The sequence below is a fragment of the Siphateles boraxobius genome, unplaced genomic scaffold (assembly GCF_051911475.1).
Source record: "Siphateles boraxobius isolate OS27281-9 unplaced genomic scaffold, OSU_SipBor_1 130, whole genome shotgun sequence".
In the NCBI taxonomy this organism is placed as follows: domain Eukaryota; kingdom Metazoa; phylum Chordata; class Actinopteri; order Cypriniformes; family Leuciscidae; genus Siphateles; species Siphateles boraxobius.
In genome coordinates, this window is record NW_027508734.1 from 20885156 (window position 1) to 20911383 (window position 26228).

General features: G+C 40.8%; 1 protein-coding gene across 3 annotated transcripts; it reads right to left on the reverse strand.

Annotated features, from left to right (window-relative positions):
• Positions 1 to 2784: 2784 nt before the first annotated feature.
• On the reverse strand, positions 2785 to 21746 carry sltm (SAFB-like, transcription modulator). 3 transcript variants are annotated; one of them, XM_077228596.1, is made up of 20 exons: positions 21502 to 21746; positions 20681 to 20768; positions 20546 to 20601; positions 10627 to 10654; positions 8971 to 9550; positions 8303 to 8346; positions 7953 to 8059; positions 7668 to 7817; positions 7397 to 7512; positions 7145 to 7305; positions 6935 to 7032; positions 6801 to 6857; positions 6527 to 6669; positions 6261 to 6441; positions 6044 to 6168; positions 5776 to 5949; positions 5299 to 5622; positions 3695 to 3830; positions 3455 to 3612; positions 2785 to 3301 (listed from the first exon to the last, which is right to left on the reverse strand). In XM_077228596.1, the coding sequence occupies exons 1-20, from the start codon at positions 21634 to 21636 to the stop codon at positions 3205 to 3207; spliced, it is 2958 nt and encodes a 985-aa protein (XP_077084711.1). In that variant the 5' UTR covers positions 21637 to 21746; the 3' UTR covers positions 2785 to 3204. The 3 variants fall into 3 exon arrangements, with proteins under 3 accessions (XP_077084711.1, XP_077084710.1, XP_077084713.1); XM_077228595.1 differs by having other exon boundaries at positions 3455 to 3615; positions 21502 to 21740; XM_077228598.1 differs by having other exon boundaries at positions 3455 to 3615; positions 8971 to 9493; positions 21502 to 21687.
• Positions 21747 to 26228: the final 4482 nt, after the last annotated feature.

Sequence of the window (26228 nt, forward strand, 5' to 3'; positions counted from 1 at the left end):
TCACTAACTACAGCTATAATTTTCAGACTCTTTCATGTACACTGTACATACTCATATATGCTATATGGATGTATAGCCTCCTGAGAGACAAAGTCTTTTCTATCCAAACATTCCAGCTATATGCCTTGAGCTGAGCCTCAGACTCAGAGAAACGCTAACGTTGGGCTGTTTTCCCTGTTGTTCTGCTCTCACAATGTACGAATGAACAAATCCTGCATGTAGACAAGCTCGTGATGGTGTGGTCGTAGAACAGACGGTTGCCCAGTGGTTCTGTGGGAGCACTAGTAGAATCTGTGTATGCTAGTCGTGGGCTGGAGCTGTTCCTTTGACGTTTGGTCCCACGGCGGCCAATACTCTCTGTATATAAAAAGCCTTACAATATTTACAGGATCTTTTATACTGACACAAATAGGTGCAAGACAAGACTGAGACAATCTGTAGACCTTACCATAGGCAGAAAACCGCACAGGCCTTCACAGAAGGAACATATCCATGAGTGTCTTGCAAACAGTTTGACGTGTTTAGCTTGCTTGGTAACGGATATAGATTCAAACTAATGTACAACACGGGGTTTGATTTGAAATAATCCCCTTTGTTGAGGTCATTTCACACCAAGAATGATACTAAAACGATAACTACATTAGCGTCCACACCAACGGATTTAAAGCCGAGTGCATTCTGATTAGCTGTTACGTGTTTTTTATTTTTTATTCATCAGCTGGAAAACGTAATCGTTCTGAAAGTGATTCCAACCATATCGTTCCTCTGTGACTTCCCTATTCTTATAGAATCAGAACACTTATTAAAAGTGTATGGTTATAGTTATCGTCCCTGGTATGAACGGTCTTTTAAAATGTATAGCTGTAACTACCATTTCAACTCGAGGAATCAGGCTTTTAGCTGAGGTGAATTAGCTGGCATACTAATATTGTGTTTAGCCAGAAAGTGCACAACAGTCTGTGTCAATCTGTTTTTGTTATTTTTATGTTTTTATTATTCCCCCAGAAGGTAATAGCATTCACTGTATCATTTCACATTTCAAGAACTTTATTTAAATTCATAAATGTCAGCAAGCTTCTGTCACCTCTGCGACTGGTGTCATTTGGTTGGAAGCGCAAGCTAGTTACGATAGATTTGGGCGAGAAATGTCTTAAAAGATTTGTACTTGGGTTATTGGGATGAAATGAGATATTATATATCTGTAACTGGTAAGTCATCCATTTTAACCGGCAACAAACTTGGTTTATCATTATTATAAGCTGATGCTCAGTTCGGATCCAGTTCATTGGTGAAAGTCAAATCCTTAATCAACTGTTATACTTGCAGGTCAGGTTAAATATGGACATTCCAGGGTGCTTTTGATCAGTGGCATGTCTGATAAAGGAGTGATTAAGAGCAACGTGAAACAGACTTCTCCAGCACATATAATATGTACCCACTGTGCTTATGCTGTTTGTATTGTTTGCCAATAACTTTATTAATCTGTAATGTGCTTCAGCTTTAACCATTTGCACCTAAAATGATCTTACTAATTGCAGATGTGTGAAATGTCACAAAAAGTTACATGTTAGTGGGATAAATACTCAACTGTCATATTTATAGAGGGGGGAGAGGTGGAGTTTGTGGGTGCAAACACTATAAATTAAAAACCAGAAAGCCCATTTCAAATGGAAAATGGCTTGAAAGTGTATATGTTGAGCTAAATCTGTTTTTGACCCCCCAAATAATATCAGTAAATATTCCATGGCCTTGTCTGCTAAGTTGGCCATTGGTGTGCAGCACCCTTTGAAACTGTTATAAGTCATAGACCATTTTAGTTATTTATGCACTGTTACATTGAATGCACTAGATGAGAAATATACCTCTTTTTATACACTATTAGAATCACCAGATTTTGTGTGGTTACAGCTGAACCCGTTTCATAACACCCAGTAAATACCATGTTTTGCAATAAGGCTTATATTTATGGAGCTGTTTTATGAACTGAACATTAGGAACTTGCTAATGGTTTAGTTCCACTCTAAATGCTGCCATTTAGATATTATTTTCCTTGCCCCGTTTCCAGATAGCAAGGGTTTGCAAGACTTCTCATGAATATAATTTGGCATTTCATATCTTAGTGCCATTTAGGGATATGGAAAAGAAATCTGCAATTGAAGAGGGCTTTTGATTGAGTTGAAACAGGGCATTACTAATGACCAGGGTGGATAATTATTTTCTGAACTTCACTGACACTGAAATGCCACACATTACATACTTTGTGCTAATGATGGGAACTGGAAAGGATTCTCTTGGTGCATTTGTCTTGAAGTTTCAATTTTACCAGGTCAGTCCATAATGGAAATGAAGTTGTGATGCATGTTTAACAGCTGAATACAACATGTACTCCTAAATCATTTTAAGGAACAGTCACATTACAATTTCTATTTTATATCCTTTATACGTGTATATTTACACAAAAGATTTTAACTTAGCAAAAGGAAAAAGGACAAAAAAAATTGGATATTACAAGGGTCAACCTTCCCTTATGGGTAAGGTTCATTAAAGACCAAAAACATTTATGTAGCCCAACAGTGTCAAAAAAGTAGATGGACAATTTTTCTGTAACAAATGCCTTAGATGAGGGACAATACATTTGATTAAAGGAAATCTGGTCAGTGAGTCTGTGATTCTTCTGATTGTCATTTACAGTCTTCCACTTCAGATTTGCTAAAGTCTTCCTTCCAGACTCAACTGTGGACAAGTATAGCTGCACTTACAGAATCAAACTACACAGAGACGGCATAATCCACATAATTTAATATGAACTTGAACAATCATTAACCAAAAAAAAAAAGGATCACATTGATATGTTAATGGAATTACAGATGTGTCCAGTGCTACACACGAGTCTACCCAAAGCAAATGAGAGAATCTGGCACAGGAAATTAAGGTCATCTAAACAAACACATGTTAAGAAATAAGCTGTACAGCTGCACCTACAGTATGTCAGGAAAACATGTATGTGCACAAAGTTTGTTTTTACAGATCACAAGAGTACAGTTCAGGAAAGAAAAACCTACATGTAAAGCCTTTTACAAAAAACTAAATCAATGTGGATCTTTACAATAATCTCGAGGCTATAAATTAAGCCAATTAAAAACATCAGAAGTTCAAAATAAAAGGAAACAAAAAAAGTATTTATATTTATTTGCCGTGAAGAGTCTAGAACCTTCCTTTAAAGGGTTTGAATCCTCCGCTGCCACCGGCCATGGGAACATTAGTGATCTGCACGATTCTGTTTATACCAGTGGAGGAATGACTGCAGAAAGAAACGCAATCAGTATTCATGCAATGTCAACATTCACATTAAAACTTCTTCACCTGTTGTTAATTAAAAAGAAGGTGGCTAGATCTGGTATAAATCGAAAAGACGCATAACAGATTGAAATATGCACTCTAGATCAAAACAAACCTGGAGTGTGGTGCCATCATGCCAGCCCTATTATCCCCCATTCGACGGTTATCTGTGAATCCTCCGCTTTGTGAGCCTGCGGCCCCGTGCCAGTCTTTCCTGGGGCCCTGATCGCGTCCATGCCGCTCCACCACCACCTGCCTGCCACTGCCAAAGTGCTGCTGTGGTAAGATGGAGGTTATTTAGTAATTCCTTTTGCTGGAGGTCTGCAAATCTAAGTGTCAGAGGCATGCACTTCACCTGATCTCCCATAACCACAGGTCTTCCTCCGTCTCGGCTGTTGAAGCTGGTTCTGCCACGGCTGGCTGTGGACACCCCTCTTATGGCAGGTCCGGGACCTTCTCTGCCAGGACGTTCTGGACGCATTCGCACGGCTCTGTAATAGTAAGCAGCAATCACTGGTTACCAGCAGCTCAATGAACGCCAAGCCTGAAATATCAGTCTGTGATAGCGTTTATTCAGTGAGGTATTTGATATCTTGTGAGTTCAAGACTGATTTGGGAGTTGTTGTTTTTTTAATGAAAGACCTGGGGCCTAATTTATAGGATCATTAATATGATCCTAAATGTTTGTAAAACAGTTTCTGAAATGTTCCTATAAATTATGTACAAGTCATCCTTATGCATAAAAGATTTTCCTTAATCGATGTTGGATTATTATAATTACTGGTATACGAGCGCAGTTTGCACGCATGCTCTTCAGTTGGCGTAAGCATAAGGACTTTTTCATGTTTCTGCCCATATATATCGATTTGTTCCTCACATTTGATGCCAGATGAAATATGAAATTTAGGATTAAATCCAATATTACGTGCTTCTATAAATGAGGCTGGTGGCTATATATTTGTTTTTTCCTTCATGCCATTGAAAGGAACAAAAATCTTTTTTTTTTTATGTAAGGCCAAAAATTCAATAGCACCTCATCGCAGTACACGAGATCCGGGGGACGGAGTTGGATCCAGATCTAAGTGGTGGAGATGGGTAGGATTAGGGGTGGGTTTAGGGATCAGGGGTGGAGATGGGTAGGTTTAGGTATATGTAAGGTCCTCCCCCTGGATTTCGTGTTCTGCAGTGAGGACCATCTCCAAAAATGCCCCATAGTGCATTTAAAATGTATTCTAGCGGATGGGTTGATTCTTTCCTGACATTGTGTGCATCATTTACAGCTACTTCTGTATTTGATAACAATAATGTGTTTTTAAAAGTAACAGAAATAATTATTTGTCTTGACAAAAAAATGTGTTGGATGTAAATTGATGAGATGCTGTGATTTCATGCGATTTAAAATTCATAATAAATAATCAAAATCGGTAACACTTTTACAAAAAGGTCTCATTCGTTAACATTAGTTAATGTAATAACTAACGTGGACTAACAATGATCAAAACATTTGTTAATCTTATTAATCTTTGTTAGTTAAAAAAAATACTGTAATACTGTTGATCCTTGTTTGTTAACAGTGCATTAACTGAAGTTAACAAATAGAACTTTTGATGTTAAGAATGTATTTGTAAATGTTGAAATTAATATTAAAATTAATAAATGGTGTAGAAGTATTGTTCATGTTAACTAATGAAACCTTAGTTCATGTTAACTAATGAAACCTTATTGTAAAGTGTTACAAAATAATCAATAGCAATCAACTGTAAATATCTCCCCTTAATAAAAAAAATAATTCTAACACTGCTGTCAGAGTACTGTTTTGTCCACATTGATGGAGCAAAGCAGAAGTACAGAAGAACTGGTAATGTAAATCGGCATAAAATCATTCGATTACTGAATAAGAACCAAATTTCAATTCCCAAACATAGAGCATAGGGAGCACAAACAGAAGGTCATCTGTACCTGACATCTCCTTGCTTCGTATTCATTCCCCCATCAGTCTTCCAGCCAGCGTGGCTGCCGTCTCTGGGGGTGCGAGAGTGAGCAATGGCAGGAGGTGGTGCTCTGCCTCCAGCTGGTCTATCAGGCATGGAGACCTGCCTGCGCTCATCACGGTCACGGATCTCTCGACGATCACTGTCTCGCAGCTCTGTGCGAGGTGGAGGTGGTGGCTCTGCTCTTCGCACGGTTTCAAAGTCTTTTGGATAGCGGTCGAACCCTGAACTTTCTCGGCGCGGAGCAGGGCGATTTTTCTTTGAATCAGGTTCATTGTCAAAGCGGTTGCGTCTACCAAAAAAAAAAAGAAAGGATTCATCGGGTGCCGTTCATTCACAACTTGAGCCAATTTGGAAATTTGGTAGGTTCACTCATTGGAATGAAAGTGTCTATGGAAAATCAGTCTCTTCTTCCTGTCCTACTTTTGTTTTTGCGATTGCTTACCTATCAAAGTTGTTGGATTGCCCAGCTGATGTCTGTGGGTATCGGTTCCGGTCTCTGGGGTTGAAATCATTAAAACGATTCTGTTGTCGGCTATTGTAGTCTCCAGCTTGACCGATCCGACTCTCTGGCTGCGTTTGCATCTTTTTACCACTATTCCAGTATGGGTCTTCCCTCCTGCACATACAGAGATGGAAAAACGGTTAACCATATTGAACCATAGAGATCACTAGACCCCAAGAATTAATATCTAACAGTATTGTTTGCACACCTCTGGTCAACATCACGTCCCCTCTTTAAGTTGTTTCGTTTCTCCTGCTCGTAACGCAACTGCTCCTGCTGCCGTCTCAATTCCTCACGTTCACGAGCCAAACGCTCTGCTTCCTTGCGTCGCTCCTGCACACACATACATTTTTGGAACATCAACGTAAAGACAGAAACAAAATCTCTGCTTTGTTTTTCCACAGCCAGGTATTTCGTGGTTTTACCTGCTCTATACGGATCCGCTCCCGTTCTAGTCTCTCTCTCTCCATGCGCTCGCGTTCGAGTTTCTGTCTTTCCACCTCCAGTCGTTGGCGCTCTCTCATTAGGTTCTCCCTTTCCTCACGCTCACGCATAATACGGATGCGCTCCCTCTCCCGGCGCTCTCGCTCTGCTACCTCGCGCCGTCTGGATATCACACCAAAACAGCATTACAGACTGCAGCTCAAGCACTTTACTGTTTTGTGTGCAACAGTAAAGAATGTACACCTACCTACGCAGTTCCATAGCCCTGCGAACACGTTCCATCCTGACCATGCGCTCACGCATGCGCTGTTCCTTCATCTTCTCAAATGGCAGGATATCTTTGTTTCCACCTTTGTTAAGCATGGGGCGTCCTTTCTTCATCATCTCCATCTGCAAGTATGAACAAAATACTCTCAAAGAAAATATATAAATATACTAAGATATACTAGAGTGTATATAGTCTTAATTCAGATTGTGTTTACGGTTGGTTATGTCTTCTCAGAATAAAGGAGTTAACCAACCTCCTCAGGTGGTATGAACCATCTGGGACGTCGGTTCATCATGTTGGGTGGACCAGGCTGCAAAGAAATAAACAATCAGATAACTTCTACCTCTTTCATTATAATACAGTTCATACGGAGGATGTCTGCAGTACCTTCTCAAACCTTCCACCCCTTCTGAAAGGAGGTCGAGATTTATTGAAGTATGGCTCTCCTTTAGTATGGTCGAAACCCATATTACCTGGACTCTTTCCTGTGGATAGGAAGGGATGGAAACAGATATTTAAAAAACAAAACTAGAAAGTCTCTTTAAGGAAAGTTCTTAAACTTTCTCAGTAAGTGAATATAACCAAACTATAACATACGTCCATGTTTCTTATCATCTTTCTTTGCTACGTCGGCTCCTGAATTGGAAGATGGTGCCTCAGATTTGTTGCTTTTGGGGTCCTGTTTTTTTGCTTCTTTGCTGTCCTTCTCAGAGGGTTTGTCTGATTTCTTCTCCTCCTTCTTAGATGAAACCGGAGTCCTATTAAAACAGAAAGGAAGGAAGGTATAACCAATGAAACACTGCTCCCCTTAATAGAATGGAAAGAGATTAAAATTGCATAAACTCTTACTTGTTGGAGGTTTTTGTTCCAGTTAGAGTGCGCTTGTCTCCAGAAATTTTACTGGAACTTGTCTTCTCTTCTCCCTCTTTCTTTGAGAAGTCCTTTTTGAACGGGTCAGTTTTTACCTATGAGGATGATACCACGAGATCAAAGATTAAGTATGAAATACTGTTTGTTTTTTCACAAAAGCAAACACAATTGATGATGTTTGACTGCAGTAATGTAAATCCTTTAAAATCCCTAAAATAAGTTGAGTATCCCACAGTGGTGAAGTTCTTACCCTATCCACACATATCTGTTGTCCATGAAGTTCTGTGCGGTCCAGGTGAGAGATGCACCTGGCCACTTCTGCACTGGATGACATGGTAACTAGTCCATAACATTTGGCTCCTGGGCTACGAGCATTGGTGACCACTTTGGCACTAAAAACCTATTTTGAAACAATATGTATAAAAAAAACATTTTTTACATTTTAAAAATGTAGTCAACATTACAATCCTTCAAAACATCACAAGCACGTTAATTTGAAGCTGGTGCTTATGTATAACATACAAAGAGCCGTTACCTTTCCATATTTGCCAAAGAGGTTCTTAAGATCAGCTGCTTTGGTATTGGACGACAGGCCGCTCACCCACAGATTGCGAGTAGAGCTGGTGCTGCTGCTGCCACTTCCTGAAGACAGAACAAGACATGCCGCTACTTTAATGACAACTTCTTGAGTATCAGAGCAGATTAACTTTCAAAATAATTAAACTTCAAATTGTATCAGGCAGATTTTTACTGCTCCTCAAAAACAGAATAGGCTAATACTGATGTTTTATCATATATTTTACATACTTAAAATATAAGGCTGAAATTCCAAAATATAAGGCTGAAATTCCAAAATACAAACCCATTTAGGAAATAAAATCATACCTTTATCATCTTTCGTAGTCTTTCCATCTCTGTCCTTTGAAGAGCTAAAATGTGAATATTATGAGAGCAACAAGAAGAGAAAAATACTTAAATGAGTACCAGAGCATGAGAGACGACTGTGGGCACCGAGGTACATCTCCAACTGAACAACAAAAGGTTATACAAATGTTTGGTGCATTACAGAAAAAGGAAAAGAACAAAAAAATCCCCATAGGCAAGGCTTGCACTCGGACAAAACTCCAATAAGGCTTCTTTCTCTTGCTTTTCCACAGGAGCAAGGTGGGTCAGGTTTTCTGCCAATTTATTCCCTTGACCAATGACATCCTCAGGAGGGTGTTCAACTTCAGAGAGAATCACTTCACTGGACTGACAAACCCCTCTGACATCACTGGAACTATTGCTCTTTTTTTTTTTTTAACCCATAAGTAGGGACTGGAAAAGCAAGTGCTGGAAATGTGTGCGTAACAGACGTGTTTTCTGCTCCTCGTTTAACTCCAATTACCAAACTCGAAAAAATGGCAAACCAAACCAAAAGAGCAAACCAAAGGTAGGGATTAGGTACAATGAACAACTTATGAAAAAATTCTTGCGGCTACCCACAATGCTGAGTTCTTATTGAGCTGGAACTTGGTAGTAGTATCTTAAAGAACTGACATAGAAAGACAAACCTCTTTGCTTGACCTGTCGCCCCAGTTGAAGAGGGGCCTTTCTTCCCAGAATCCTTTTCCTTGTCTCCCGTTTCTCCTTTCTTCGAGGCCTCTCTGTTGTCTTTCTTGGCGGCGTCAGACTTCAGCCCGTCATCTCTCTTACCATCCTTGTGGCCATCTATCGCTTCAGTCAATGAATCTGTCTCCTGCCTCATCTCAGCAGTGGCCTCAGGCTCTTCGCAGCCCTTGTCTGCCTCAGAATCTGGAAGTTTCACATGTTTACCTGTTTCCAGGAGATCGTCGCCATCCACATCCAGTGTGATGGCATCTTCAGCCTGGATGGTGACCGATATATTGTCATCCTCAACTTCTTTTATGGGTTCAGGAGCAGGTTCGCTCTCCATGGCCTCCATCGCTGGGACTTCAGGCTCAGCTTCTCTCTCGGTCTCAATCTCCACATCAGGATCGGGCTCAGGTTCCACATCTGCCTCAGCCTCAAGATCAGGCTCCACTCCTGCCTCAGCCTCAGGCTCTCCAAGGCCGTCTTCACAGGAGAAGGTTTTAGAATTGTCACGAGTAGCATCATCAGTATCAGTTACATCTGAGGGATTTAACAAGCATAGAACATGGCAAAAAACACATTGTTTAACATTCACATCTCTGTGCTACGTGACCTAGAAAGTACAACAAAGAGCAAGTTTAGTGTTAGTGGTCATCGAGGGTGAGGAAACCACAGCTATACATAAAACACATTCCTTAGAGAACAACGAAGAGGTTGAACAATCTTCTCGCAGCGTTGAATATAAGCACCAATTTATCTTGGTCCACATTTTTAAGGTTCCACAACTGGGTGATGTTGACACTTCTCTGCTTTACAGACATCCATTCAGTCAGAGTGAAGTTGCATATCTATACCATAACAAGTCCTCCTGCCAGATGTCACAAAGCTTCTTGTGGTCTCATCGAGGGTCTTCTTTCAAACGTTTCCGCTGACTGTCCATCTCGGTTTACAGCTGATGAAGGCGAATCAAAAAAGGGTGGCAAATCTTCTCTGATCCGTTAGAGAAATCTGGCCTTGTTCACAGCATTCTGTCCAGTAACACGGCTAAAAATGGTGTCCACTGAGCTGCGTCCAGTCTTGAATGAACTAAAAGCACAAGCAGTGACGTTGATGTCCACTTAAGCCATGTCGGCTATATTGCAGTCAGAAAGAAGTGTCAAGACTTTGGTGAACGAGGTTAACATATGTTCTGACCAGTCAAAGGCACTCAGCCTGTTGCCATCTCCATTTCAGGAGGTAGTCCAGACTCAACAGAAAGAAAGCGGCATCCTGCTGAAACTTTGGTGGTGTTCTGAACAGAGGAAACTCTCTTGAGTGGGTGAAAGGCTTCCTCTTGCTGATGAAATGTGGTGGCAGGGTAAAGTGATCTTGAACCAATTAGATGATGAGATTAGGAGTTTCACTGATGTTAACACAAATGGTGAAGCGTTATCTGTCCTTTGATGCAGCACATGGTCCAGATGGAACGTTTTAATGTCTGTGAATTGTTGCAAGACCCACGACTAGAACGTTGAGATTGAAAAAAAGCAAAAGAAAAAGGAAGCAAGAGAAGTCCAACCTTCTGAAACCTGAAAAACAAGCGTTACATCTCCACCCTAATGAGTGACCAGACATACCTTTTTCGGATTCCTCTTCCTCAGTCTCCTGAAAATAAAACAAAAACTGATATAAGAATTTGTGAAAGTTCTAAAGAATTGGGGAAAATTGTTCATTGATACTTACTAATCAATAAATAAGACAAACAAACGAAATAGCCGATATTCTGGAATATTTTTTATCCCAAATTCTATTTGCAGAAACATGCACTTATGGTAGTGATGTGATGAGATCCCACAAGATCTCACGATATTAAAAAGTGACAATATTTCTATCGATGTAAAAGGGTCGTCTAGCAACTCTCCGTTGGCTTGAGAGCTGGAAAAAACTAACTCTGGAAGACTTGGAGTTAAGCTTTTCATTGAGAAAATAACGGCACTGAAGTCCTTCGCTCTGACTACGTCACCTTCTTCGTTGCTCTGGTTGGTTGTAGCGCTATCCTATTGCGTGCAGAGGGAATTTGAAAGACAACCATTTATCCCGCCCCTCGCATTGAGCCCTGCCAATGGTGTCTTCCCAGACCCAACATCTTGATTTGGGTCTGGCTTATCAGCAGCTTGGTTAACAAATTCCATCTTTAGGAACACTACATGCACCATTTCTACAGATTTGTAATGGAAATCATTTATAAACCTACACCAACACAGGAGAATACATCAGCAATTAATGAAATAGCAGAAGATTGGCCGGCTGATGTCCCAAACCCACATACACTGTTAACAAATGTACCGCCTGATGCTAAATATTTTACGGTAATTGATTTATGTAATGCCTTTTTCAGTATACCAGTGGAAGAAAAAAGTAGATATTTATTTCTATTTTCATATGCTTGTAAATGTTTTTTTTTTATTTGACTATAACTATGTTCTTTGATGTAAACTATGGTTTTGATACCAAAAAAGGTGCACAAGGCTGCACTTTTTCTGTATGGCATATATCAGTTCATAAATATGAAGATTGTTCATCGCGATTTCAAAATATAAGATCAAACTAGGGCTGTGCAATTATTCGAATTTCGGTTTCAATTTCGGCTCCCAACGATCTCGAAAATAGTACACTCGAGTAAAAACGATTATTTTGCCATGTTCTGTTTTGCAAGAACACTCTTATTTTTTCTTGTGTTCTGAATGACTTGCGCACGCGCACATCCCCCCTCCCGAAGCCATAAACTCTCTCAGCTAGGGATGTGAATTTCTGCCAAAAATTGCATTCGAAAATCGAGGAGCAAAAGTCGATTATCGTTCGAAAATCAAAACAAAAAAAAGCACACTCACAATGACAGAAAGGGAGGCAAATTTCATCTTTAGCGATTTTTCAAACAAACTGTTTATTAATTGAACAAGTAACATGTTTTCGTCGTTTTTTTTAACATAGTTAAAGACAAAAAAAAGAAAAAAAGCACGGCAGTCTGTTTTTGCATCGCCAAACCAGAAGCTCGTTAGATAAAAAAATAATAATGTCATCATGACATTATGACGACATGATTTTATGCGAACCTGCCTTGTTACTGCAATAGCCTACTTTTTAAACAAATTAGTTTCAATCAAAACTGTTCGTGTGATGCAACAGCGCAATACACACACATTACCGCGGGATGGCGGGTGTTCATTTCATAAACTGTGGACAATGGTAGCTTATTTAATGTAGCCTATAAATGAATCCAAAAAATGGATAATGTCATCATACTTGTAGTAGTGCTATCGTCGCGTAATAATCTGTTTGGTTGTAAAATGTATTACCTGAATGCAATTAACTCGAATGCATCGTCCTGTGGAATCATTCATTCACAGACATCATACGAAGATGTTCAACTAGATCTTCATCGCTGGCAAAAATATGATGCATTTGCAGATTTGCTTTCACTAGACTGTAGGCCCACGGCCACTTCATCCAATGCTCTTGATGTTCTTAAATCTTCCTGTTACGACTCCGTGTGTGAATTAAAAAGCGCTTCAGATGATTCAGTGCGTGCAGGAAACTGAACAGATCATTCAAACTGATTCGCGAACCGATTTAGACAGATCTTCCAACTTGTTTGATGAAGTCTTTGAACAGAATCGACTCAAGAGTGATTCATTTGTGTGTAAGGAAGTAAATGTAGCCTACTTTGTTACTACCATAGACGGTTACATAGACAGTAAAGGTTACTACCCACCTCTGTTGGGCGCAGAGTTAACGGTCACGGTGCTCTTCTTCTGTTGTTTGTTTACACTATGTATAAAACACTGGTATCCTAGATCGCACAGTAGGGGGTTTCATGTTAGTGACACCTTGTGTCCCCGACAGGAAAATACCCTGCTGCGTGATCTGTGAGAGTTGGCGCCGTCAATGACACATTGGAATTGCGCGAAAATATAACGATATTCGAAAAACCAATTTTATGATCGAATTTCGAACGCAGTTCGACTATTCGAAGATCGCGACTCATCCCTACTCTCAGCCTATACAGTCATAAATTGCAATCACAATAAACTTCACAATAACAATTGGCTAATTTAATATAGACTGGAGTGAGACCATAGATGTCTCTCAAGCTGTCGCGATCTCTTTCTGCTCGATCACTTTAGCGCCTCACTTCAAGCGAACGGCAGCGCAGGCGCACATGACCTGATCATCTGTTCCGCTTTACAGCACGAAACACATCGAGAATGAACACAGGGCGCGACATTAACACTTGTCTGGGAAAAGGGGATTTTTAAGTTTCAAGTGAAAGAGTTTTACTTGCCCGACCGATCGAAACGCGAGATGATTTTGATCTTATACAGTCAGTGTAAACAGAGATTGGTAATGGATAGTTTCTGGAAGCTGTGCTGCCTGTCTATTTGTGAGAGACATTAGTGGAAAAATCAAAACAAATGAGCCTAACAGCTCACACAAATACTCACAGAAGAAACATACTGAGGTAGAAATGTTGAGGGTTTTTTATTTATAATATATGATATAGTTAAGTAACAACACAACTAAGGGCAGTTATATCACGATTGCAAATGGTACATTGAATTTATAGTTTAATAAACAAGTAGCCTAGTTTATATGTAGTAACTTCCATTTTAGACGCAATATTGACTGGTTTTGTTCTATTTCACCGACGAAAATAGTTACAAAAGAAAAGCAACACTAAGCGCTGTGTTCTGTTACTGAATGATTCATTATTTTGAACAAATCGTTTTAATGAATGACCCGATTAAGGCGGTCACTTGTCGCCACCTATAGAGTGCCGAAGTTATGACGTTACTATGACAACTCGGAAGTTAGCAGCACATGGGTTCCCTCGATCGAAAAGCTATGCATTTTCCCCAGACTTACATTTACATTTATTCATTTAGCTGACGCTTTTATCCAAAGCGACTTACAATTGCTATATATGTCATAGGTCGCACGCCTCTGGACCAACTAGGGGTTAAGTGTCTTGCTCAGGGACACATTGGTGTCTCACAGTGGATTCGAACCCGGGTCTCTCACACCAAAGGCATGCGTCTTATCCACTGCGCCATCACCACCCAGACTATTGGGAGATTGCAAAAAAATAAGATCTGTGTTCAACAAAGAGTTGTGACCCTTACACGTTTTGTCTATCAAGATAATCTTTACAAGTTAATCCAAAATGTATAGATTTTGAAGCCTATATAAAGTTTAAAAAAACCACAAGCAGACACAATTAAGTTTAAAAAAACCACAAGCAGGTTAAAATTGGAGTGTTTTATGTCATAGATCAAAACGTGAAAATATTTAGAGGTTTTGTTAACCACAGACCTTATTTCAGGTGATTTAGCAAAAACCCATTCAAAAAACACATAGACTTTAGGGCGAGGGAACCGGAGGGAACTCACTTCCGCATTTTGGCCTACAAAGTGACGTCATAACTTCGGCACTCTATTGATTTATTGTTTAAAGGTATGATTGATTTTGTTTTTTATTTTATTATTTGTTTAAACATTAATCTCATAATATTTTTATAGTTGTAATTTTGCAGTGTAAATTAATTTAATGGATAACAGCCCTTTTTATTACAACTGAATTTGATCAAATGTAAGAATTTGACATTAAACATATTTAGTAAGGTTTAATAAATTGTCCTTTATAAAGGTAAATAACGCCCTGGTGACCCCCTACAACAAATAACTTTGTAAACATGTCACCTTTTTCACCACTTGTGAGTTTGCAGGTATGTTTAATAGTTCAAAAAGTACAATAAATGTTCAAATTTCGATTTCTTAAGAATTGTTGAAAGGTGTCTTTTAATAAATGCCACATGTTCCCAAAGTCATGTGAAATAATCGTGTTACATAATCGTGATTTCAATACTGACCAAAACAATCATGATTATGATTTTTTTCCATAATCCAGCAGCCCTAGATCAAACTACAGATCTTTATGAATGACTGGATTGTTCACTGCGTTCTAAGCTGCCATTTGGTGGAGAAGCCACCGGAGGTGTTTGAGCGGACATCTTACAATTCCCTGCTGACAAAGGGCATCATTGACTTATAGCCAAAACATTGACCTAAAAATCATCCAATTTGCAGCGTTACAGTTCCACAATAATAGCTTTTAAGATATATGTACTAGAGTTGGAAGATGTCTATCAAATTGGCATCAGACGACGTCGACAGTGAAATTGACGATGACACTGGGGTGGGGTGTCATGTATATCAGTTTATTAGATGGCCATCTGCCAAAACACTGAAACCAATTATATCACTAAACACATAACATTCTAATTTTCCCATGGGCGTCAGAACCATTGTATGTGGGTGGGTCAAGACCCACTCACTTTTACCATCTCTAATTCACCGGTTACATCACTTGCCCATCGCGGCACAGACCCCACCATAGTTTTCATTTTTTTATAGTAGCCTAATAAAAATAATTTAGTTTAGTTAGAGAACAGTAGGGCTGGGTATTGTTAGGAATTTCACAATCCGATTCGATTTCTGAGGCTTCGATTTTGATTCGATATTGATTTATTAGCTTCGATATAGATTCAATAATTTGTAAATACACAAGTAATTAAGTACCTGAGTATATTTTTAAATAATGTGTGCCGTATTTCCAATGTTTAAGAACAAATTGACCCCAGCATGTTTCCTGTCACGGTTTATTTAGCAGAACAAACTGTACAATATTGTAAATTTGTTGAATACAAACCACAACTGTAACAAACAGGTGCTTTGTTAACACCTCTAAAGTGCATGTAACTGTAATAGAAAGTATATTTCTTTCTTCCTATACATTCAAGTTATAAAAGAAATGTAAACAGAAACACAAAATGTGCATACTCATAAATTCATTCGTGAGGCACACACGCCCACATTTGCACACACGCAAGGACTCTTCCTCTCGGTCATGCACGCGCTACGCGGTTTGGAGCTCGCGAGCTCTAGATTCGGGAGATTTGAACTAATTTGCGTACATCAGGGAGCCGCTATCAATATGCGGGAGACTCCCGGAGACGTATTGTTGTTCTTATTATCATTTAGGGGGGCTTAGGAACATTTTGAGATAACTTCAGCCCCCCTAAAATAGGCCTAACGACGTCCCTGGTTGGTGGTGCAGGCTTGAACGGAGTGCAGCTACTGTCCGTCATCTTGCTGTTTTGGTAAAGCGCGTCTTGTACAACGCTGAACGCTCTCACTAGAGTGTTGCCCACAGCGCCGCCGGTGGGCTGAATCGATTCATAGGATTTGATGAATCGATATTGAATTGAGAAACAAATAATTGCAATGCATTGATGAATCGATATTTTTACCCAGCCCTAGAGAACAGACAATTAAAAACTAAATGCGTCTGCTCAATGCAGCGTGAGCCGAGAGACTCGCAGCAAAGATCAGCAGCAGGAGTCAGATTTAATTTTATCATGTTACGAGTGACAGACAGAAAATATTACCAAATAGGTGCTTTTACATTTTGCTTTGAAACCAAATCTTGGCAATATTTTGGATTAAAACCTAATGCTAATAGAGAATCTGCAAAGGGTTAATGGTAGTGGTCGACCGATATATCGCCACGGCCGATATATCGGCCGATATTTGGCTTTTTTACTATATCGGCCGATAAGTTTTTCTGATTGGCCGATGTGTTGGAAGTGGAACTTTTATTTTGACGGCGCTACGGACTTTTATTTTGACGGGCGGCGCTGAGAACACCAGCACCTGAGAAGACAACACAGCGCTCACTCACATTCTCCGTCTTCATTTGTTTACGATCTCTGTCAGTCAGATCTAATATTTTGTTAGACAGAACCGGTGGCTACAGAACTGGTCAAAGAAAGTAAATGGTATGTGAAAAAGTAATACGTTTGCTTTTATATTATTTGTAACCGAAAAGGCAAACAATCAGCCTAAAATACTTTCTCATTTACTGTCAACATTCAGCAAATGCGCATCTACATAATTTAAACAAATCTCTGAATATCTAATAAACATTTAATTTCACAAACCTTGCAGATTTAATCGAATCCAGCTGTGATATCTTGTGAAGTGTGCGTTTGTAGCCTGCATAAACGTGTTCCTGGGAGTGACAGTCCGTGCGTAGTGAGTAAATGCGAACAGAAGATCAGCTTGACAGGAGACGCGATCAAAAAACTTGAAATCCTTCATTTTAAAATATGCTGTGCTATATCCAGTGGCCCACTGTGTCATGTTCATGTCGTTCTCACTGTGTGCTGTATGTAAAATTAGCGTTACCTTGTCAAAAGTCAAAGTAAAAAAAAGGTCTTTATTTGAAAAAATATGATTATCAGTGATTACTGATTAATTACCAGATTACTGAGTGCCCTGTTACAGTGTTTACTTCCTTTTTATTCACATATTTTTAAACAATTACTTTATTTGTGAAAAATTCTGTAATAGGATTGCAGATTCAAGAAGTTGCCATCTAGTATAGGGCCTAAGCATGTTTATTTTAAAGATTTTTAAATATGCATTAAATTTATTAAATATTGATTTATATAAATCTAAAGTGTGTGTGAGTATTTATATATATTTTATATATATATATAAATATCGGCCACCCTGCTCTCTAAGATATCGGCATCGGCCATCAAAAAACCCATATCGGTCGAGCACTAGTTAATGGATGTTTTTTCCATTAAGAAAGTACTCACGCGCGACAGTGAATTAGAGATGCGCGGATAGGCTATTATTTCATCCGCAACCACATCACAAACTCATGATCCGTCCGCACCAACGTTTTTTGACTAATTTTCAAAGCCGCACCCACCCACCAACTGAAAAAAATCAACATTGATAACATGTTGTTTATGACAATTAAAAGTAATTTACATTAAACATTAACTAAAAATATCAATATAGCTTTTATTTTAAGCAGCACAAAAATTGCGTTTGTTACGCTGGCAATTTCGATGACGTCACTGGCATGGTAGGACCCGCGAAGGTATATAGGCAACAGCTGCAAGTCATATATGCACACACGAAAATGAGTCATTTTAATGGCATGAGTTACGCATTTGAGCATGTCAGGGACAGGCCAGTAGTATCTGACTACCACCACATGGAGGACGACCAGTTTCAGGCTCCACACATACAGTACAGGTTCGTTTGGGGGGGGAGTGTGTGGGCGCGGGCGCTGCCGGAGCATGGACACTGCACCGGAGTCGATCTGTTGCAGAGAGGTCAACCTGGAACATTTATTGATCGGCAAAAATGCATCACCATGCACCGTTCATTTCGGATGCTGTCAGTGAGAGAGACGTGTTGGAGGAGGCTATGCTATCTCTAAGGGATGTCCGAGCTGAGACGCTGGAGCGCCCCAAAAGTAGCTGGTATGTAACAGTGTATTTTACGAATTGGCGACTGGGCTAGGCTAGGCTAACTTATATCCTTTTCTCAGACTGTTAAGGTTAACAGCGTACCAGCAGTTCACTCTTTGGGCGAGGGGGCATTTGGGAAGGATGAATAAGATTCGTTCCCATCCTGTGCAGTGAACTAACGTTACATCTTTTCCCCTCAGCTGAATATCAAGGATTCTAGTATGCGTTGGACTTGTAGCTAAATAAAACATTTGATGTCTGACGCTTCATGTACTCATTGACGTTTTCAACACATCTGTCTCTCGTACCTAGGATTAAACACTAGAAATCACGACTAGAATAATTTTGTTGACAAGGCAGGGGGTAGAGAGAAGCTAGCTCTGCTAGTGTTGGTTGGCAACGGAGTAGCCTACCATGCCAGTGACGTAGTGTCGAATGTTGAAATCCACCATGGCGGCACCCGTGTAACAACCTTTTCAACGTACCATTTTATCCCTTTTAACAAATTCTGCCATTTTAATAATTGTACCAATGAGAATAAATAAAATACATCTGTTATATCACATTTTTTCAAATTTCAGTTCATCTTTAAGGTCTATGGGCGATGCAAGGCACTGCTGCCACGTGCCTAGAAAGCTCTTGCCTGTTCTAGAAAGGATACGGATGTACTTTTCAGACGTAGGTAACAATATTTAACAATGTATATATTTTTTTCATTTGATTGGTTCAACCACCACCCGTCCGAACTTAATTAAAATATTATTATTCATCACGTCATCCGCCCGATCCACGGTTTATCCGCCGAGTCCGTGGCTGTAACCACCAACCGCACATCTCGAGTGAATCTCAGCTTCCATAGGAATTTATTGAAAACTCTCGCTCTGCACAGTGGCAGTGGACACGTCGTTAAGAATGTCTGTGCAGCCGTGCGCATTTTACTCGGATTAGCTATTTAAAAGCGAGGTCCAAAAGAGGGAAAAACGCCAATGTCCCAACCCCACTCAGTAATTTTTTTGGCCGAGTAAAAAAGTTGCCATTGCAGATTTTTTTTTTTGTGGTGTAAACATTATTTATTCTAAAGCATTTTCTTATCAGTGTTCTATTAGCTTTGACATATTTCAATCTGCATATTTGTGATATTTACCCTGAGGGCTTTTTTTTTACCTTTCTAAAAGCCATTTTTCCAAATCTTCTTAAATGTATGCTTCAGCTCTCATTTCATATTCTTAAATTTGATTAATAATTTCAATTTAGAATATTAAAGGGGGGGGTGTATGTGATTCTCTTTTTTGTCCATTTTTTCGAAATCACTTGAAATCCTATTCCTAACCCACTTACAGCCACTGAGTTAGAAGCACTGAAATGAAAATTAAGCAATTTAATCATCTGTGGAAGGGGTAGGACTCTCAAAACTCCAGCCAATCATTTCCAAGACCACCTAGAATCATTTAACAGTAAGTTCCTCAATGAAACGGTCATACCACACCCCCCTCCCCCAGCGCGCGTGACCCCCTTGGTGCGCATACTCAAAGCTCGTGACGCATGCGCATCTCGTCAGTAAAGCCGGTTCCATGATTAGTAGTAAATCGTCATTACAATCTCTCGCGCATCTGAGTTTTCGCTCGCGCATGATTGCGCGTCCATGTTCTTCAGATGGGCGGAGTCAGAGCCAGTGTTGGAGGAAAGAAGGTAGGACCATTTGAATTGTGTATTTTCAAAATCTGCCGGTCGTTTTCCAAATCACATACCCCACCTTTAAGACACTTTCACTATACTATTACCAATCAAATTAAATCACGTACACTGAAAAATTACAACTGCATTAAATAATGTTATGATATATTATTGTTTTAAATATTTTTTTTATGTTTTAAATATTTTTGGAATATTCAAATATTATGTTGGGTAAAAAGTTATTTGACTTTTGAACATGAAACTAAGCTGCAACTATCTGCAACAAGTGACGTCTTAATGAGGGAGTCAAGTCATTCATTCAAACAGCCGATTAATTAAACAATGAGGCTGTTATTTATGAATTGGTCACAATCGTTGACTCAAATGATTAGTACAAAAAAACAAATTATTCATTTTAGATTATAAATGCTTTTATAAAAATGTACCCATAATTCATACCAATAAAAATGTATTAGTTTCAACACTTTTCATACCTTAGATAAGGATTCCTCTTCCATGGTGGTGTCAGCATCCAGGTCTGTCTTCTTTCCTGAGGATGTGCAATAAAGCAATTTGATCAACTTAGTAAAGTTAATTAAAGAAGTTGAGTTCAGATAGTGAAGATTTACCTTTAGATTTGCCATGTTTTCTCGTGGGTGTGTCAGCTGACATGGTGAGCTCAATGCTGTCTGGATCACCACCTTCATCCTCTATCGCCTGCACACAAAAATACCAGACCATTCAATTTCAAACATCGAGAATGGTAGTTGACCAGAAATCCCCATTCTAATCACACAGTTGTTGTGTTGCAGATTGATGTGAAAATGCGAAGTATGTCAGAAGGTGCCGGTCTTAAACACACGGCATGCAGAAGGTTTGAGTAGCAAAATACATCATTTTTGGTTAAATAAATTTGGACTACACTGCACAGAACTAAAAGTGCTGCACAATGAACTCGCCTATAATAAATCAACGGCCAGGTGCTAGGCTGTTTTGCATCTCACAAGCCATAATAATTTATAATCTAGTAACACATATTTATGTATATTGTTACACACAATATTACATTTGACACTTCAACTGAAAATTACTTCACACAAAGACTGTAAATAGAGATTATGCATTTGTTTAAAGTTGAAGCAACTGATCTGAGCGCGTGCAGCAGCATTCGCTAACGTTAGCATAATTTAGCCTGCTTAACAAATCCTTAACTTACAGATTCGTTGCAAATAATGCTAATAAATATTTCACGCAAATTCAAGTTTTCACCGAAATGAAATACGGGCATTAAATTTGTGTTGTTAGTAAACGCATTAAAAAACGCCGGGAATACAAACATCTTTGGAATAAAAATGGCAAACGTTATGCTAAGTTAACTCACTAGCCATCAAGCTAGATCGCGGGCGTTTGCCAACATGTCACCGTAATTTACGCTTTAAATTAAAATTACCTGCTTCAGTCTTGCGATGAGTGTATTTTTTACCCCAGTAATATCCAGATTTCGTCTTTTGAGTTCAGATTTCAGGTCTACAACGCGTAAATCTGTAATCTTCTTAGTCTCCGCTGAAATGGCCACCGACGCCATTTTACCAGTGTTATTAGATCTATGTGTGTGCGCGCGAACGCAACAGCGACACACTCAACGAGCACCACAGGACATCCAACCATATACATGGATTTCTCGGCAACGTCATCACTGCTTGCGCACGCGCAAAGCACTTTGTCATGTCCCTGAAGTAGCCTACTTCGCTGAATTTGCAGGTCTACTCAGAAAATATTTAAAAAATGTGCACAGTGTCAAAAACATTTGGGAAATGTTGTAAGTATTTAATTTTTAAAAGTATTTTTATTTGTGTTACTTTCTTGTGAAAAGTATTTTCTATAAAATGCACACACAAAAAACAGACTATAAAGTGATGTCCCTCAATCTGAACTCAACGCCATCGAATCAACTATTCTTCTTTGCCTTTAATAATTTAGACTCCACCCATAAGTGACATCATTTATCAGAAATGACATCATTCAGGTCTTTCAGGGATGAATTTATAACTGTGTGAACAGTGCTTGTGTGTAGTGGTGCGTACATGACCGTAGGCACGTGATCTACATTCATGGGGTGCGCAGCTTGAGCTGGGAATGAATTTGGCACTGTTTTGACAGTATCTGGGAATGCACACTTTGTGGACATGTGAACCCTTAGTGACACAGGCAGAAAAAGACTCTTTTTGTGTTTTCTGTGCGTCGCCGTAAAAACGGCGTTTGTTTGCAGGTGAGCGAGCTCTGTGACTGGCCCATTGACTGCTGTATGAACATATCCAGCCGCCTGTAAGGGGACTGGGTAATGCTTGAGCTTTTGCAGAGAGAGTGGTCCGGCTTTTGCGAGACACGCACTCTCTCTTTTCATTCTTGTGGCTAGGACGGCTTTCGAGGCTCGGGGTTCAGCACAATCTTGGGCCGAGGACCCCGTCGCTCAGAAGGCGGCTTGCGGTTGTGAGAGCGCGAGCGGCGTCGAGCGTCAGCCTGAGGCGCGGGCTGAGAGGCGGTGGGGGCTGTTCTAGCCCGCTGCGGGTGCGGCGGCCTCTGTCTGCTCTGCGATGAGCTGGAGCGCTTGGGCAGGAAATGCCGCATAGCTTGTGAAGCATTCTGGGCCTCAGTGAAGCGTTCGGCGAAACCCTTAACCGCCGGTCCAAACAGCCCGCTGGTGGAGATAGGCGCGTCGAGAAATGGCGCCTTATCCGCGTCCTTCATCTCAGTCAGAGTCAACCACAGATGGCGCTCGAGAACAGTCAAATTAGCCATGGCACGGCCGATAGACTGGGCGGTGGCCTTCGTGGCTCGCAGGGCTATGTCAGTCGCGCTGCGTAGGTCCTTAAAGGCTTCGGGTTCGGGGCCAGACTCGTCCATAGAGCGGAGAAGCTTGGCTTGGAACACTTGAAGTACCGCCATAGAGTGAAGCGCTGATGCAGCTTGGCCGGCGGCGGCGTAGGCGCGACCGGCGAGAGCTGAAGTAGTGCGGCAGGGCTTCGAGGGGTGGGAAGCTTTGGCTTTCCATCCGGTGGTGGAGGGCGGGCAGAGATGATTGGCCACGGCCTCCTCGAGGGGCGGTGTTCCCTCATAGCCTCTTTCCTTCGCGCCGTCCACAGAGGAGAGCGAGGAAGAAAAAGAAGGCTTTAGGCGCGCAGAGTGGGGGGCTTTCCACGACTTGGTGAGTTCGTCGTGAACTTCCGGGAAGAAGGGAGAAGGCCTTTGCCGAGGGGCCTGCTGGCGCCCCTGCAGAAACCACTCATCCAGTCGGCTCCGGGTTGGTTCTTCGGGAGAAGACCAATCGAGCCCGAGGTCTTCCACGGCCTTAGAGAGAACGCGGATAATCTCGCTATCCATGGTGGAGCCCCCGCTCGCGCTAGCTAGCGTCGACGGGGCGGGGTCGAGAGTGGAGCCCGGCCAGTCGTCCGATGCAGCGTCGATTGACAAGCTGTCATCCATTCCCCCGTCGTCCTCGGACGCGCCGAAAGTCACAAGGCCCACCGCTCTGCTAGAGGGGTGTGGGCCCGGCTGGGTGAACTGAACCGGCGGTGGGGAAGGCAAGAGCGGCGGTGGAGCACGCGGAGACTGGCTCGGCGTGACGTCACTGAGCTCAGGTTCAGGAAGCCTCTGTGAGCGCGCTTTTTCTTAGTGCGCGGCTCGAACAGAGGGATGGCGGCGATGGGCTCGCTCACGGCGAAAGCGGCGAGGCGAGCCCGCAGTGCGGAGAGACCCAGGTCGTCACATTCGGGGCATCCGCCCTTGGTCAAAGCAGCTTCTGCGTGGTCCCGGCCCAGGCAGCGAGCGCAGATGATGTGACGATCCCCGTCCGGGAGAAGGTCTCTGCACGACGCGCAGGAAGGCATTTGAAACAACGCCTTGGAAAATTTGCTCTTTTACAAGTGTCGCAGAGCGAACAGATGTAAATACTTGCGTGAGCAGTACGCCGGATGGCTCAGTAGGATCGCGTTAGAAGGCGGCTGAAGGTGCCGACGTCCTCGTAGCAAATCCCGCTGGTATGCTTTTCGACGGCGAAGCTTCAATAATCCGGAGGATCCAGCGAAGAGGTGTTCGCTGAAGGAGATTAAATCTAAAGAACTCTCATGACGGGGCGCCCAATATATAGCTCTTGGCCACGCCCATCTTGGCGGGCTCTGACGCGCGCGGGCGCGAAGCGCGCTCATTGGTCGCGCATTCAGAGTCGCCCCGTCATTGGTTCGAGCAAGTTGCCGCAGCACAGCCAATGACCGAGCTGCCTTCGTTCATTGCTGTCAGCTGTGCAGCTGCAATGCGTTTTACATAAAGACTTCAATATTCTCGAGAAAAGGAGTTTTCCCATAGCGTAAGCTACTTACGCAATAGGAGAGACCTCTCGAAAGGGAATCGAATGTAGGCCTACCCAGTTTTATCTTTATTTTTAGTTTTACCACAGATTAGTTTATAACGCTAGTATATAGGGCATAGAATAAGTAAAAATAAAAATCGCTAGTTAATACCACTAACAAGGCTCAAAATAGCCCCACACTAATGTTACGTGGTTTATAGGCATGCACCGTAACCCCTATAGGAGGGGTGTGTAAAGATTTGAATCAAAGAAGCCGGTTAAATTTTAAGCCCATTGTTGAGAAAATTAAAAACAGATTCAGTATGTGGCTTATGAGAGATCTGTCCCTAAATGGACGTATTCTACTTTCAAAAGCAGACGTGATCTCAAGATCTGTTTATATATCCATGTCAGTGTCCTCAGGGAATTAGATAAGATTCATTATGATTTTATTTGGAGGAAGAAAATACACTATTTACGGAAAGATATTCTAAATAACAATAGAGGCTTTGGTGGTCTTTAAGTTTTAAACTTTAGAGATCTCAATAATGTGTTTAAGATAAAATTGATAATCGAATTTATTAAAAATAAAGAGTGTATGTAATGTGTTCCCGAATTACATATTTAAAGGGTTAGTTCACCCAAAAATGAAAATTAAGTCATTAATTACTCACCACCATGCTGTACCAACCCCGTAAGACCTTCGTTCATCTTCGGAACACAAATGAAGATAATTTTGATTAAATCTGAGAGGTGGATCACTGCTACATAGGCTGCCTGAGGGAATGAAACTTGACGGCCCAGAAAGTCATTAAAGAGCATGTTTAAATATTCCATGTGCCTACAGTGGCTCAACTATAAGTTTATCAAGCGACGAGAATACTTTTTTTCCGAAAAAAAACACATAAATAACGACTTTATTCGACTATTCCTTTTCTTCCTTGTGGGCCTGAGACGAGAGTTCAAGAGATTTCCACGACGCATGCGCGAGAACTGAACAAGAAGTATTAGAAGAAGAACGTCCTCTTCTCAGTTCTCAGTTCTCAATTAATCTACAAACACAACTTTTCACCACATCGTTATTTAATATGGAACAACAAAGATATCTTGTAAAAAAAAAAAGTCAATATTTAATAAGACATGGTATGGCAATGGAATTCTTGCTGTTAATCAGGGCCCGTATTCACAAAGAATCTTAATGCAAAGAGTAGCTCCTAGTGACAAAATTCTAAGAAAATTCTTAGAAATGTGGGCGTTTACTCTTAAAATTAAAGAAAAAATCCTAGTAAAGAAAAAAGTAATTCAGAAAGCATCTTAACCCTTAAAAGAGGTCTTAAGGTCAAAATTGTTAGGAGCACGGATGAGGACTTTTAAGAGGCTTAAGAGTTTTTTTAGCAGAGGAGAAAATGGCAGAAAGACGAAGAGGGAGAAGAAATGCATTGCAGACAATAGATGACAGTGAGTTAATAAGACACTATAGATTAGATTGTGCAGGGAACATGTTTGTGACCGATTTTATTAGAGACACAATAACATCTCCGACACAGCGCAGGAATGGCGTAGTGCAAGAAATTAAATCACTACTGTACATTAAGATATCTTGCAGCTAAAATGCATCAATGCAGCAGTGATGATATGGTTCTGTCACAACCTTCTGTAAGCAGTGATCACAAACAATTACAGCATTCCAGAACCTCTTATTGTGTCGCAGTTCATTTTGTTTATACGGGACATTCCCACATTGCAGGCTCCAAAAAATGCATTTATGAATATAGCAGGCTTCCGCACAAGCAGGGGGAATGAACCGCTTAAAATCTTTTACGTAGGAGTCT